A 12,417-nucleotide genomic window follows, 5' to 3' on the forward strand; every position below is an offset into this window, starting at 1 on the left:
GTTTCTTGGGGCCACTATCTCAAGTGAACAGAAACTTTGGTGGCTTAAAACTGAAAGTTACTCACCTTTTGTCTACAAGGTGAAAGCTCATTGGTCAAGCATCACCAGGGCCACACAGACTTTGGAGGCACTAGGAAAGAATCCTTTCCTTGCTCTAACTCTATTTCTGATGACTCCAGCCTACGAAAATTTCACACTGGGCTCGATATCTGCTTTCGTATGGCCCTTTCCCCTCCTCTGTACCCATGTTGCAAATCTCCTCCTCTGTCCTAGGAGAATGCCTATCAGTGGATTTAAGGCCAATCTAAGTTACAACTGCAAATATGAAGTAACTGCAATGGTTAATCTTCATTTCAACTTGACTGGATTTGGAATCACCTAAGAGACACACAGTATGTCTTTAGGAGATTTGAGAAGTTTTACTGAAGATAGAGGACATACTCTAAATGACAGTGGTGGCAGGCCGTGAGTGTGTGAGTATGAGTGTGTGCATGTGTGTGTGTGTGCATGCGTGTGGGGATGTGAACCAGACTGAATAAAAAGGAGAAAGATCTGGGCCTCAGTGTTCATCCTTCTGACTGTGGGTCCAATGCCAACTAAGGAATGTGAGCTCCTGTCACCATGCCTGCCCTGCCATGCTGTACTGTGTTCACAAAGGTGAACCAAAATAAACACCCTTTTCTTTATGATGCTTGTGTCAGGTATTTTTGTCACAACAACAAGAAAAATACCTAATAGTCACATTTGTAGTATCTGAATACACATTTCCTTAGGGGAGAGAACAGGTGCCATTCACTTCCACATTTCTATGGAGACTGCTACTTTCAACAACATGGATTACTTGTTCAGAATCCACAGATTTACCAAAGTGCTCTCTTCACCCTGTACAGCCCCAGTGTTGTCTTCAACAGAGCAAGAACACCTGGTGCAGTAACTAATACCCATGCTGCTCACTAATATTCTCTGCCTAGTTTGCTCTGTGTTCAAATAGGGGCCAGGTGCTGGTCTAGATCAAGAAAGCCTGATTTGCTCTCTGCTGTATATCTTCCAGCAGGGGGTGACAGACCAACAAGAAACACCAATTCTATGAAGAAGACAGAGAGCAGAACAACCTAGGAGCTTATGGACAGGTGGGTTGTCACTGGGCTCTAACTTAGGTTTATGGAATGAAGCACACTACAGAAGAAGTGAGTTCAGAGGATAAGTTTGAGAGGAATAGAGGAAGAACAGAGGCCAATGTGGCTAAAAAGTGTTCACAAAGACTTACTGAGACAGAGAAAACAGAAAAGGGACAAGGTCACATAAGGCCTCAGAAGCCACTGTAAAGACTTAGTCCTTGAATCTGTCATGAGATGAGCAACTTCCTAGACAGCATGGAAAAGCATTATAGATCGATGTCTACTTTACAAGGACTGCTTTGGCTGCCATGCTGAAGACAGATTCAGAGGAAGCAAGGGTGTCCCCCATGACTCCATTTAGAAGTGTACTGCTATCACACAGCCCACCCTAAAGTGGTGGCAGAAGCACACTGTGTGTGTGTATGTGTGTTGCATTAATTTTATGTATATGGGTATTCTTTCTGCATGTGTGCATACGCACAATGTATAAGCCTAGTGTATACAGAGGGGCAGAAGAGAGATTTACATTCCCTAGGACTGGAATTAGACAGTTGCAAGCTGCCATGTAAGTCTTGGGAATTGAACTCAGGTCCTCTGGAAGAGATCAACAAGTGTTCTTAAACACTGAACCATCTCTCCAGCCCTCCTTCCCCATGCCCTATATATTCTGACAGTCAAATGGGTTCCCTTGGCACACTGAGCGTGGAGTGAGAGACAGGAAGAAATCAAAGATGACTTAGGTTTCTTGATAGGGTGACTAGAGGTGATGCCCTGAGCTGAAATGAAGATGACAGCACGAGGAGCTGGAGGGTAGTCTTAGGTGTTATGGTTTAATCTGGGGTCCTGACATTATTAACAGAATAAATAATGCTACCTTCTTATTATACCAAGTCTCCATAGCCACAATGGTTTGTTCCTAGGTTATATCAAGTTTTGTTTTATATGTTATCGTGCACTAATTATACAAAATAGTTTCATCATAACCTTTTTATACACATGATAATGTACTTTGAAACTGTCTTTTTCTCACTCTCACTAATTGGTTTTCTCTTTCTAACTACTCTTTGCTTCCTAGTTTCATGCCTCCTTTTCCTGGTGACCTGATAAATTTAATTAGGGTTGCTTACAGAAACGTGGATATCTTATCAGTGGCTAAGTTCGGATCATATATAACTCTTGACATACATAGGAGGGCAAGTTCTTCCTTGATATTCTCCCAAACTGTTTAGCTTATTTAAAAAATCATCTTCCATATGAATATTAAATTTGAGTCAGTTTGAATACTAGAATCAGTATATATACTTAGACAAGAAAAAGAAATCAGACATAATCTTTTTGCAGTAGTATGAATATATGATTAGAATGAGGTTTCTAAACTATTAGCAATAAAAGAGATTAAAAACTTACATGTGAAAAAGATCAGTGGAGTAATGAGTCTAAAATACATAGAAGTCATTAACCTATAGATACACAAAAAACCTTAAAGAATATAACAGAGGGGTCCATTTCTGATAGGACAAAAAGACCTGCAACAAGCTGTGAGCTAAATGTGTGCTAGCTCAGCATGGCACACCCCCCCCAGGAGAGCTCATCATGGAAGCATTTTAAGCCTCAAATGATTTCTTGCATTCCTATGCCTTTTAACCCTTCTAGTAGAAATGACTTAAATACCATACATGACAGCTGGTTTATATGTCATTGGCCCTGCTGTTATCTTTCAGTTAGTAAGTTTGATATCACAGCAAGGACTGACAAAGTCTGCTTTTAAGAACAGGCCACCTTGCCTTCTTTAAGGTTAAGAGCTCATTATGGGGAGGGGCTGTATATTCTTTTATCTTTCAACACAGGTAGCATATCATTGTTTTGTGAATACTGTAGGTGGTCAGCAACTGAATGCTTTCTAGATCACACAAATGAATAATCACTTAACTTTTAAGCAGTTAAGTAAATTCCTTTAGATTTATATTATATACATTATATAATTTAGAAGTTCCTATGTGATTTGACTTTAATCTTTTTATGAAATAATGTTCTACATAAGCAGATCTTTAAAGACATCTCACATACTTAATTCACACCTTTACTAGCACTACAATCATCAGCTTATGTTCCTAGCTGCCTCCACCAGCCTGGGGAGTCTTGTGGGCAGAGACTAATACCTGTGTTCTCCCATTGTAGGACACACAGGAACACTCAACATTTTGGAGAAGAAAATGTGAAGTGCCCAGTGACATCCATTTGTGTAGGAACACTGTAAGTCAGAAAAATCTACAAAGGGAAGGTACTTTTCCTTTATGAATAGATGCCAATGGATCACGATATAGAGCAATTAAATGTCTGAAAATAAAAGGTTCTCCTATAGGACAAGCATTCTTATTTGTTCAGGTACCATTTTGTAAACCTTTAGAGAATACAGGGATGGGGAGATATACTTTAAAGTTTTGATGATGGTGATGTCCCTTCAATCTTGCCTTATCAGCAAAATGAAACAAAACCAATCAACAAGGCTCCAAACAAAATGATTTGTCACATAATCATTGTTACTTTTTATAGTTAAAAATGAATAATTCAAAATTCCTTATACTTCACAAATTCCTATAAGAATATATAAAGATGTAATTGTAGAATCTGCACAGACACTGCCAAAAGTTCCTCACAGCCAATGGGTCCAAGACAAATATAGAAAGAGCTTATTTTAGAAGACAAACACTGTTCAGTTGTGTGTGTTGTTATTTTTTTCATATAGAGTCTCACTGTTTAGTCCTGGCTGGCTTGAAACTCACATGGAAATGTCTTTATTAAAATGTGAATATTATCACTTCAAAATTCTGCCTTCATTTTGACTGATAAATGGCTAGTTAAATTTACTAACCACTGGTATACTGGTATCTTTATTTTAGATATAGAGATATTCAGTAAGGAGCATGCCAGCTCACTTCATATATATATCTCAAGCAGATCATAGAAAAGAAGACAGGAATGGGTGGGTGAGTGGGTGAGCACCCTCATAGAAGCAGGGGGAGAGGGGATGGGATAGGGTGCTTCTGGGATGGGGAGACCAGAAAAGGGGATAACATTTGAAATGTAAATGAAGAAAATATCCAATAAAAAAAGATTGTCTAGTCAGTGCAGAGAACTTTTTCTTTTGAGACAGAGTCTCATGTAGGCCTCAAATTCTCTATGTAGCAAAGGCTGACTCTGAACTTCTGATTCTCCTGCCTTTCACCTCCTCAGTGTTAGAAATACAACAGTGTACCACTATGCCAGGGAAACATGTACAGAGTTTTCTAGTGAGGTGTGTGCATTTGAAGTGATTAAAGGAAATCCCTAGCTAGGAAAACTTTAAAACTTTCTAGAGTTTTAAAATTACTTACATTATTACAGCATTCATCTGGACAGAGAAATTTTTAACTTCAAAATTCATGGTTTAGTAATTCACAACAATTTTAAATTAGGGTTAGTTTAAAAGCAAGTATTTGTCTTTCCTGTGTTTATCCTCAAAATGTGAGCAAATAGCATCATATAAGCTGGGCTGGAGCCATTCAGTCCCGCAAGAGATTTGTTTCACTTACTTGTTGCTTGATCCTGGGATTCCATCGAATGTAATAATTCACCCACAGTTCCAAGTGACGCATACTGGCAACTGGATATAAAACTCGATTGATTTCTTTTGTATAGAAGGGGTTTTTGAATTTGTCTTTATTGCTGTTAATTAACGACCATACAGAAACTGTTCTTTCTGTAAGTTTCTACACAGAGAGTAAGCAGAAAGGTGAACACTCAACAAAGCATCCTGAAGCCTGTGGCAATACATTTCAAGATTAGCTTCACTGACACATTTACAGTAGCCTCCATAACTAAGAAAAAACATTACTGAGGATTTACATTCACTTACTGATAATTGCCTAGCTTGAGAGCCACTGTTTCTGCTGCGATACAGGGAAGCAGGATGCTGTACCATTGAATGTAATTCACTGATCTATAGATAATTCCTTATGAGCAGATGGGCCACATCATCTTTTTCATTCCACTCAAAGAAAAATCAGGAGCCTATACCTAGTTTTCAATTCCTTTTCTATTTGTTAGAAATATTTTAACCTATGTCTACTTGACAACAGGTATTTCAACAGTTATTTTAACTAACCACTCAGAGTCTTAATCTGTATCATAGCCATATCCAGATATTTGAAAAACTCTGGATAAATAACTGCACCAAGTTTTCAGTTTTTAACTGGTATGTTCTCATAAAACATTTTTAAGTTTTTTAAATTCATACATTTTACCATTTTTCATGGAAAAGCCAAAGCTGAGAAATAGAGAATATAAGAAATAGAATTACCAAAGTTAGACTTTGATGCTTCCTAGTAATGACTTCAAAAAGGAAGACAAAAAAATCCAACATTAACAGCCAAATGGAAATTCCTGTAGCATGTTCAATTCATTTATAGAAATGATAAATCACAATAGCCTTAAATACATAGGTTTGCATTTGTTGTCACATCTTAAACTAGCTTTAAAAAGTCAAATCATAGTTTCTGAGGGGGATGAGAGGCTGCTTTTTCTCCTAACTGTAAAACTGTTTGACTTTTAAAACTATGTATATAAAACACAGAAACAGAAATATGTAGAATAAGCACAATCCAGTCCAGAGTTTGTCCAGAAAAGTACAAATTAACTTTGTAAGGTGGGTTCAAATGGTGCAATCATGATTTATCATTGAAGACATTACTAGGAAGAATCAGACTTTGGAATATTTAATTCTTGTATTTTTTTTTTATTTCTTAGCTTTGGCTTTTCCATAGTTTATAGTGAAAATGTGGTGAAATACATGCAGTAAAAAACCACGACCGCCAGAGTCTGATATATTCAGAGGCTGCTGCTCACAGCTAACCATTGAACTGATCATGGGGTTCCCAACGGAGGAGTGAGAGAGAAGACTGAAGGAGCTGAAAGGGTTTGAAGCCCCATGGGGAGAGCAAGAATACCAACCAACCAGAGCTCCCAGTGTCTAAACCACAAGTCTGGGAGCACATAGGGAGGGACTCATGGCTCCAGCTGTATATGTAGGGGAGGATGGCATTGTTGGACATATGTGGGAAAGGAGATCCTTGGTCTCGTGTAGGCTGGATGCCCCAGTGTGGGGGAATTTGAAGGCGGGGATGTGGGAGTGGGTGGGTGGATGGGGGTACATCCTCATAGAAGCAGGAGGAGGGGAGGGGGTTCCTGGAGTGGGGAATGGGGTAAGGGGATAACATCTGAAATTTAAATAAAATATCTAATAAAAAGAAAAAAATCAAGACCACTTCCTCCAGTAAGGCCCCACTTTCCAAAGGTTCCAGCATATGAATCAATGAGGGAACATTTCATACTCAAACAGTAGCATGGCTTCAGGATCTAGTCATATTACAAGCAAAGTTTTGCATCTTTTTACCACCATCCTGACACTGCTGACTGTCCAACTTTCCATTACTATATGTTCAACTTAAAGTCTTACTGCAAAGTTTCTGTGGCTGGCTTACCTCATTCAGCCCTCCAATTCCACACATGTTGCTGCAAGTGCCAGAATCTCATTTTTAAAAGTCAATAATATTCTATTATACCATGGAGCACATGTTTTCTTTGTTATTCATATGCCCATGTGTATTTAAATGTGATTCCAGATTCTGTATCTTGATTTCTATAAGTACTGTTTCTGTAAGTATGAGTGCACTTATCTCTTCTACACTCCAATCTGATTTTTCTTGTTCCTTTTTGTGCTACAGGAGTTTAAATAGAGAACCAGCCCACTTTAAGAGTATGTGGATTTAGTGAGTGCCATAGCTCAAGTGTATTAGTCGAAGAACAACTCTGTTCTCTCCTTCCACCATTATATTGGTTTTAGGGATTTGTGTTGGCTAGTTTTATGTCAACTTTACACAAACTAGGGCTGTCAGAGAGAAGGAAGCCTCAATTAAGAAAAAGTCTCATAAGATTGGGCAGTGGGGCATTTTTTTTTTGTGGCCATCTAGATTGTTTTGATCATCAAGGGCATCAGCCAACTTAAAATCACCTGGTTCTGGAGGACAAAAACCAGAAGAAACAATCACCACTGTGCTGGCTAGTTTTTATGTCAACCTGACAAAAGCTAGAGTCATCTGAGAGGAGAAACTCATTTGAGAAAATACCTCCATAAGCTCAGGGTATACTTTCTTAATTATAGTGATTGATGGCGGAGGGCCGAGCCCTTTGTGAGTGGTAGTCCTCAGTTCTGTAAGAAAGCAGGTGGATCAAAGCCCCTGCATGGCCTCTGTATCAGCTCCTGTCTCCAGGTTCCTGCCCTGTGTGAGTTCCTGTCCTGACTTCCTCTAGTGGTGAACAGTGATGTGGAAGTGTAAGCCAAATAAACTCTTTCCTCCAAACTTGCTTTGGTCATGATTTCATAGCTGTAAAAATAACTCTAAGAGAGGATTGAACTCAGGTCACCAGGCTTTTGAAGTAAGCACTTTCATCTGTTCACTAAGGCATCTTCCTGTCCCCTATTACTTAAAAAAAAAAAAAGGACAAGTTCTCACCAAGTCACCAGGCCAGCCTTGATCTTGCTTTGTAGTCCAGACAGTCTTCTAATTTATGATACTCCTACATCAGTCTCCATAGTAGCTAGGATCACAGGCCTGACATACCAGGCCTGGCTTTGATTTCTTTGGATACCCAACCAGTAGTAAGTAGCAGTTGGATCATAGAGCAGTTCTGTTTTTAGTTTCCCGAGGAATCTTCATACTGTCTTCCATAAAGCCTGAGCCAACTTGGGTTTTTAATTGATCTATCTGGTACTTGTTTTCTTATCCCCCAAGTGAATGCCTTTACTGCTACCACATAGCTATGCAGTTGCAGGTGTTAACTACTGACACAGTCATAGTGACTTTCTTTCCCCCATTCCTGCCCCATGTACAATTTTTTTCTGCCACACATTCCCAATCCATAGCACAGCTCTGATTAGCTCAGCATTTAGCAGTTTGATTCTGATGACTAAGCACCTGCTGTTTGGAGCTGCGCTCTCCAGTCTCCATCCTATGATTGTTTTCCTTTTCCTGCACTCATTGATTTTTCTCTTGATTTCACAACTGTCTGTTTACTTTTCTTGGCATTGACAAACTGCACACCAAGTTCTCCTTAGTGTATCACATGCCCCTGAAGAATGTTAAGCATGTCAGATGACCCCAGTGTCTCTGTCACATGGCCTTCAACTTACACGAGTAGTTCCTGTGACTTGTGATCAGTTCTCATTGAGGACTGCTGTGCTGGAGCTCTTACTCTGGGGATTTTGTGCAGCCTTACTTTTTGTTTTCATGGAGTACATATTTTGGCTACTTCCCAAGGAAGGTACTATGAGGGAAGTAGGTTATTTTTTCAGATGTGTGTTTGTGTATATAGGTGCACAGGTACATGTGTATGTGTGTGCAGGATAGTCACCAAGCAGAGGTGTCATTTCTCCCCTTTGATTAGGATTTTATGTGGGTTCTGGGAATTGAACTCAGGTCCTCATGCTACTATGTTTACTTAACATAGTAAACAGTTTACCAACTGAGCTATCTCCCCAGCACATGAGGCAAGTCACTCTTTATACTATGTGTATCTGAGAAGATCTTTGTTCTCCTTTCAGATAGTTGTCAGTTTGGTAGCTGTAGAAAGCTGGCTTGAAACTCTTTCCTTAAAAGTCATCTGTGCACTATTGTCGTTGAAGATTCCCAAGTTGTTTCGATTTCTATTTCTTTGCAAATATAGGATGGGACCAGAAGTGATTTGCTTTTTGGATTTTTCTTTTGATTTTGGAATATTTTCACATAGATAATGAGATATCTTAGAGATGGAACCCAGTCAAAACATAAAATTTAATTATGTTTTATATATACCTTATACATATATACATATAAATATACAAATATATATATAAATACAAATATACATGTATAATATATATTTAATTTTAGGCTATACATTAATGTGCTTGCATTTTGTATTTATTTTGTTTGGAGACAGGTCTTAATATTTAGGCCAGCCTTCCCTGGAACTCTGCATGTAATTCATCTGGCCTGAAACTTGTGATACTCGTGCCTTAGCCTCCCAACTGCTGGGTTTATAGGCTTCAGCTACCATGTCTGCCTCTCTCCAACTCCCTCCATTCTTTAAAAAATATATACATAATCAAGAAGTGAAATTTCTGATTTGAATGTTAATTCTACATTTCTCTTTTAAAAATTTATTGTTTTCCATTTCCTTAACAGTTCATAAGACTTCTACATCTCCTAGAGAGATAGTCTGTAAGAGCCAGAGTTGGTGGCTGACTTCTGGGAAACAGCAAATTCCAGACAAAATCCCAGAAAGGAGGATGGGAAGTGGACACAAAGTCTCACCCCTCACCAAGAAGCTATTTTAAAGTGATAGCTGTTGGGAGAGGGAAAATCTGTTTCTTCAACAGAGTGTGACCATACTCTATGTTTTTAGTGGCCCTTTTCTTTTTCTCTCTTTAATTTTTCAAAGAGAGAAATAATATCAAGTGAGGTAGGTAAGAACTAGGAGGAACTGGGGATTGGAAGGAATATTATCAAAATATATTCTATAGAATTCTCAAAGAATAAATTTTAAAATTCTCTTTACATAACTTTTCATGGAGGTTCACAAGGGTGAACTTATATACTTTAAAAATCACTCCTATTTGTTGAGGGTGAAACCAGTCCCTCATAAACACTCATATTCTTCTTAGGTCAGCAGTAGTGTTTTGCTTACCTGTCTTTCTCGAGCCGATTCACAGTTGAATAAGAAAGTACCAAATCGACAGCTATACAAATGATCCAAAATCGTAATCAAAAAGCGTTCATTGAACTCAAAAGCTGTAGGGAACTAGATTAAAAACAAACAAGAAGAACATGAAAAATCAAGTCTTTTCTCTCAAGAAAGACAAAATGCATGGTTTCTCCCAGACCACGTTGGCTGGTGAGTGTCAAAGAAGGAAGTCATTAAATTAAAAGAAACATGCAAATACATATGCACACTATGGCAAAAAAAAGGTGCCTGCATCAATGGCAAGAGTGCCTAAGTGTGCCACACTACAATTCTGGGAGTGCCAGCAGAGCTGCCATCTGCACTGACCCTAGAGGGTTTATTTCTTGTTTGTTTGTTTGTACTTTTTTTGTACTTTATGTAAGACTTATACATATAATGTCAAGTCAAGGAATAAAAAGGAAAAAAGTGGCCAAGTTTACTTTTGAAAGTATTACAAGTTAGCAGATATGCTTACACAGAGATGCCAAGTAATTGGTCATGCTGATGACCATCCACTAGAACAGATAATCCAGTTAAAAATCAAATTTTGTAAACTGTATTGTGGAGAATTCTAAACACACATAGTAGTAGTAATTAAAGAAATAACTTCCTGTGTCCCCAATGCTGGGATTCAATGAGTATTTACTCATGGCCAGGCCAGTGCCATCTTTATTTATGTGCTGCATTATTTTGTAGACAAACTTTGGATGTTATAACACTAGTTAAACATTGAATGTACATCCATTCCATACATTCTTACCTGTTTTGACATCTGCCACACACAGTCAATAAACTGAAGAAAAATCGGAGATCGGTCAGCATCTGCATGGTTTTTATCACCATGACCTATTCTCTAAAATAAATTGATGAAGGTGATTTAATTCATGGGTATAAAATCGAAAAAGCATATAACTTACAAAATGTTAAAATGTAACTCAGCAACGTGCCTTCTAAATGCCAGGCTCACACAGTAAATTATGAATGTTGCCATGGAAATACATAGAAACAACAGATGATTTCATAATAATGGCAATTTAAAAAATTACATGTATGTGTGTGTTTGTTTGCACATGTGTCTGATTCCTACATGTGCATGGAAGTCAGAAGACTACTTTCAATGGTTGATTCTCTCTTAGAAAGTGAGTCCCCAGGATTGACCTCATGCCATCAGGCTAATGGCAAGCACCTTTAACAACTGAGTCATTTCACCATCTGAATGACAATTCAGTGTGAGGGAGGGACTGTGGGGTATTTAGTTAATAAAGTGCTAGCTAGGCAAGCATAAGGACCTGAATTCAATTTCCAGAAGTCATAGCAAAACCAACCAACCAACCAACCAAACCACAACCCTGGTGTGTGACACTGGAGCTGCAGTGATAAAGACAGGAAGATTCCTGGGGTTTACTGGTCAGTCATCCAAACCCAAGCAAAAGGTCCCAGGTCCCTTTGACAGACCCTATTTAATTAAAAAAAAACTCTTGAGAAGTGACACTTGAGGCTGTCATCTGGACTGCACATTTATGTACACATATGTACATATAGCTCTGTGTATCTCCCTCTCTCTCTGTCTCTCTGTCTCTGTCTCTCTCTCTCTCTCTCACACACACACAAATGCACACAAATACAACACTGTAACACAAAACGATGAAAACTACACACAGAGTTGACTGGATTACCCTGCGTGTTATGTTCTAGCTTCATTAGATCTTTCAGGTAAGAAGCAACATGGAAGTTTGAAATCATGTCCAAAGTACAGTTTCTGTGATTAAAATGCCTTCTTCTGCTAGAGCCCAAACAAAACCCTCACCATGACTTTACTAAACAGTGACTGCTTCTACTTGAAAATGTTACTTATATCATTTGGGAAATTTGGATGAAGGCTAACAGGTGACCAAATGGTATTTGTATTAGTATGATATATGTATCCTCTGAGACTCACCATGGAGCTGGGTAACAAAGAGATGGCTTAGCAGTTAAAAGCACTTGCTACTCTTGCAGGCCACCCAGGTTCAAATCCCAGCACCCATAGGGTGCCTGCCTAACAACTTGTTATAACTACAATCCTAGGGACTCTGATGCCCTCTTCTGGCTTCCAAGAATATTACATGCATCTGGTGAACAAACAAACAGCCCCAACCCCCATAATAAATAAATATTCTAAAAAGATGCTCATTCAAAAGGTATCTGTAGACAAGACTCAAGTATTTGAATTGGAAGTTTCTCTAGATTTTTTTTAAAAAATGTGTGTCCAAGAATAGTAAAAACTGTTGTGTAAAAACCCTGCCAGTCTGTGAAGTACATTTGATCCTGACGGAGAAAACTGTTATCCTATTTTCTTTCTTTTGTGAAATTTTAATTTAAACATTTCTTCTTTTTATTTTTCTGATACAAATTTTGCTTTTTAGCCTAGGCCTGAAATCACTGAGAAGCCTTGGCTGGAGCTAACTGCAATCTTCCCACCTCAGCTTCCCAAGTCTCAATTTATATACTCTTCTACAGG

The 12,417-nt window shown here is 38.5% G+C and overlaps 1 protein-coding gene across 2 annotated transcripts in view; it reads right to left on the reverse strand.

The window, feature by feature from the left end:
- Mtm1 (myotubularin 1) overlaps window positions 1-12,417 on the reverse strand; it is a 103,273-nt gene that overhangs the window by 3,317 nt on the left and 87,539 nt on the right. For both annotated transcript variants that reach the window (XM_028788004.1, XM_028788005.1), the window contains 3 exons: window positions 10,678-10,770; window positions 9,882-9,995; window positions 4,691-4,867 (listed from right to left, as the gene is read on the reverse strand). In XM_028788004.1, coding sequence (XP_028643837.1) covers window positions 4,691-4,867; window positions 9,882-9,995; window positions 10,678-10,770 — 384 coding nt within the window. The remainder of the gene's footprint in view (window positions 1-4,690; window positions 4,868-9,881; window positions 9,996-10,677; window positions 10,771-12,417) is intronic.

This window comes from Grammomys surdaster, unplaced genomic scaffold, assembly GCF_004785775.1.
Source record: "Grammomys surdaster isolate TR1022 unplaced genomic scaffold, NIH_TR_1.0 125690, whole genome shotgun sequence".
NCBI classification, from domain to species: domain Eukaryota; kingdom Metazoa; phylum Chordata; class Mammalia; order Rodentia; family Muridae; genus Grammomys; species Grammomys surdaster.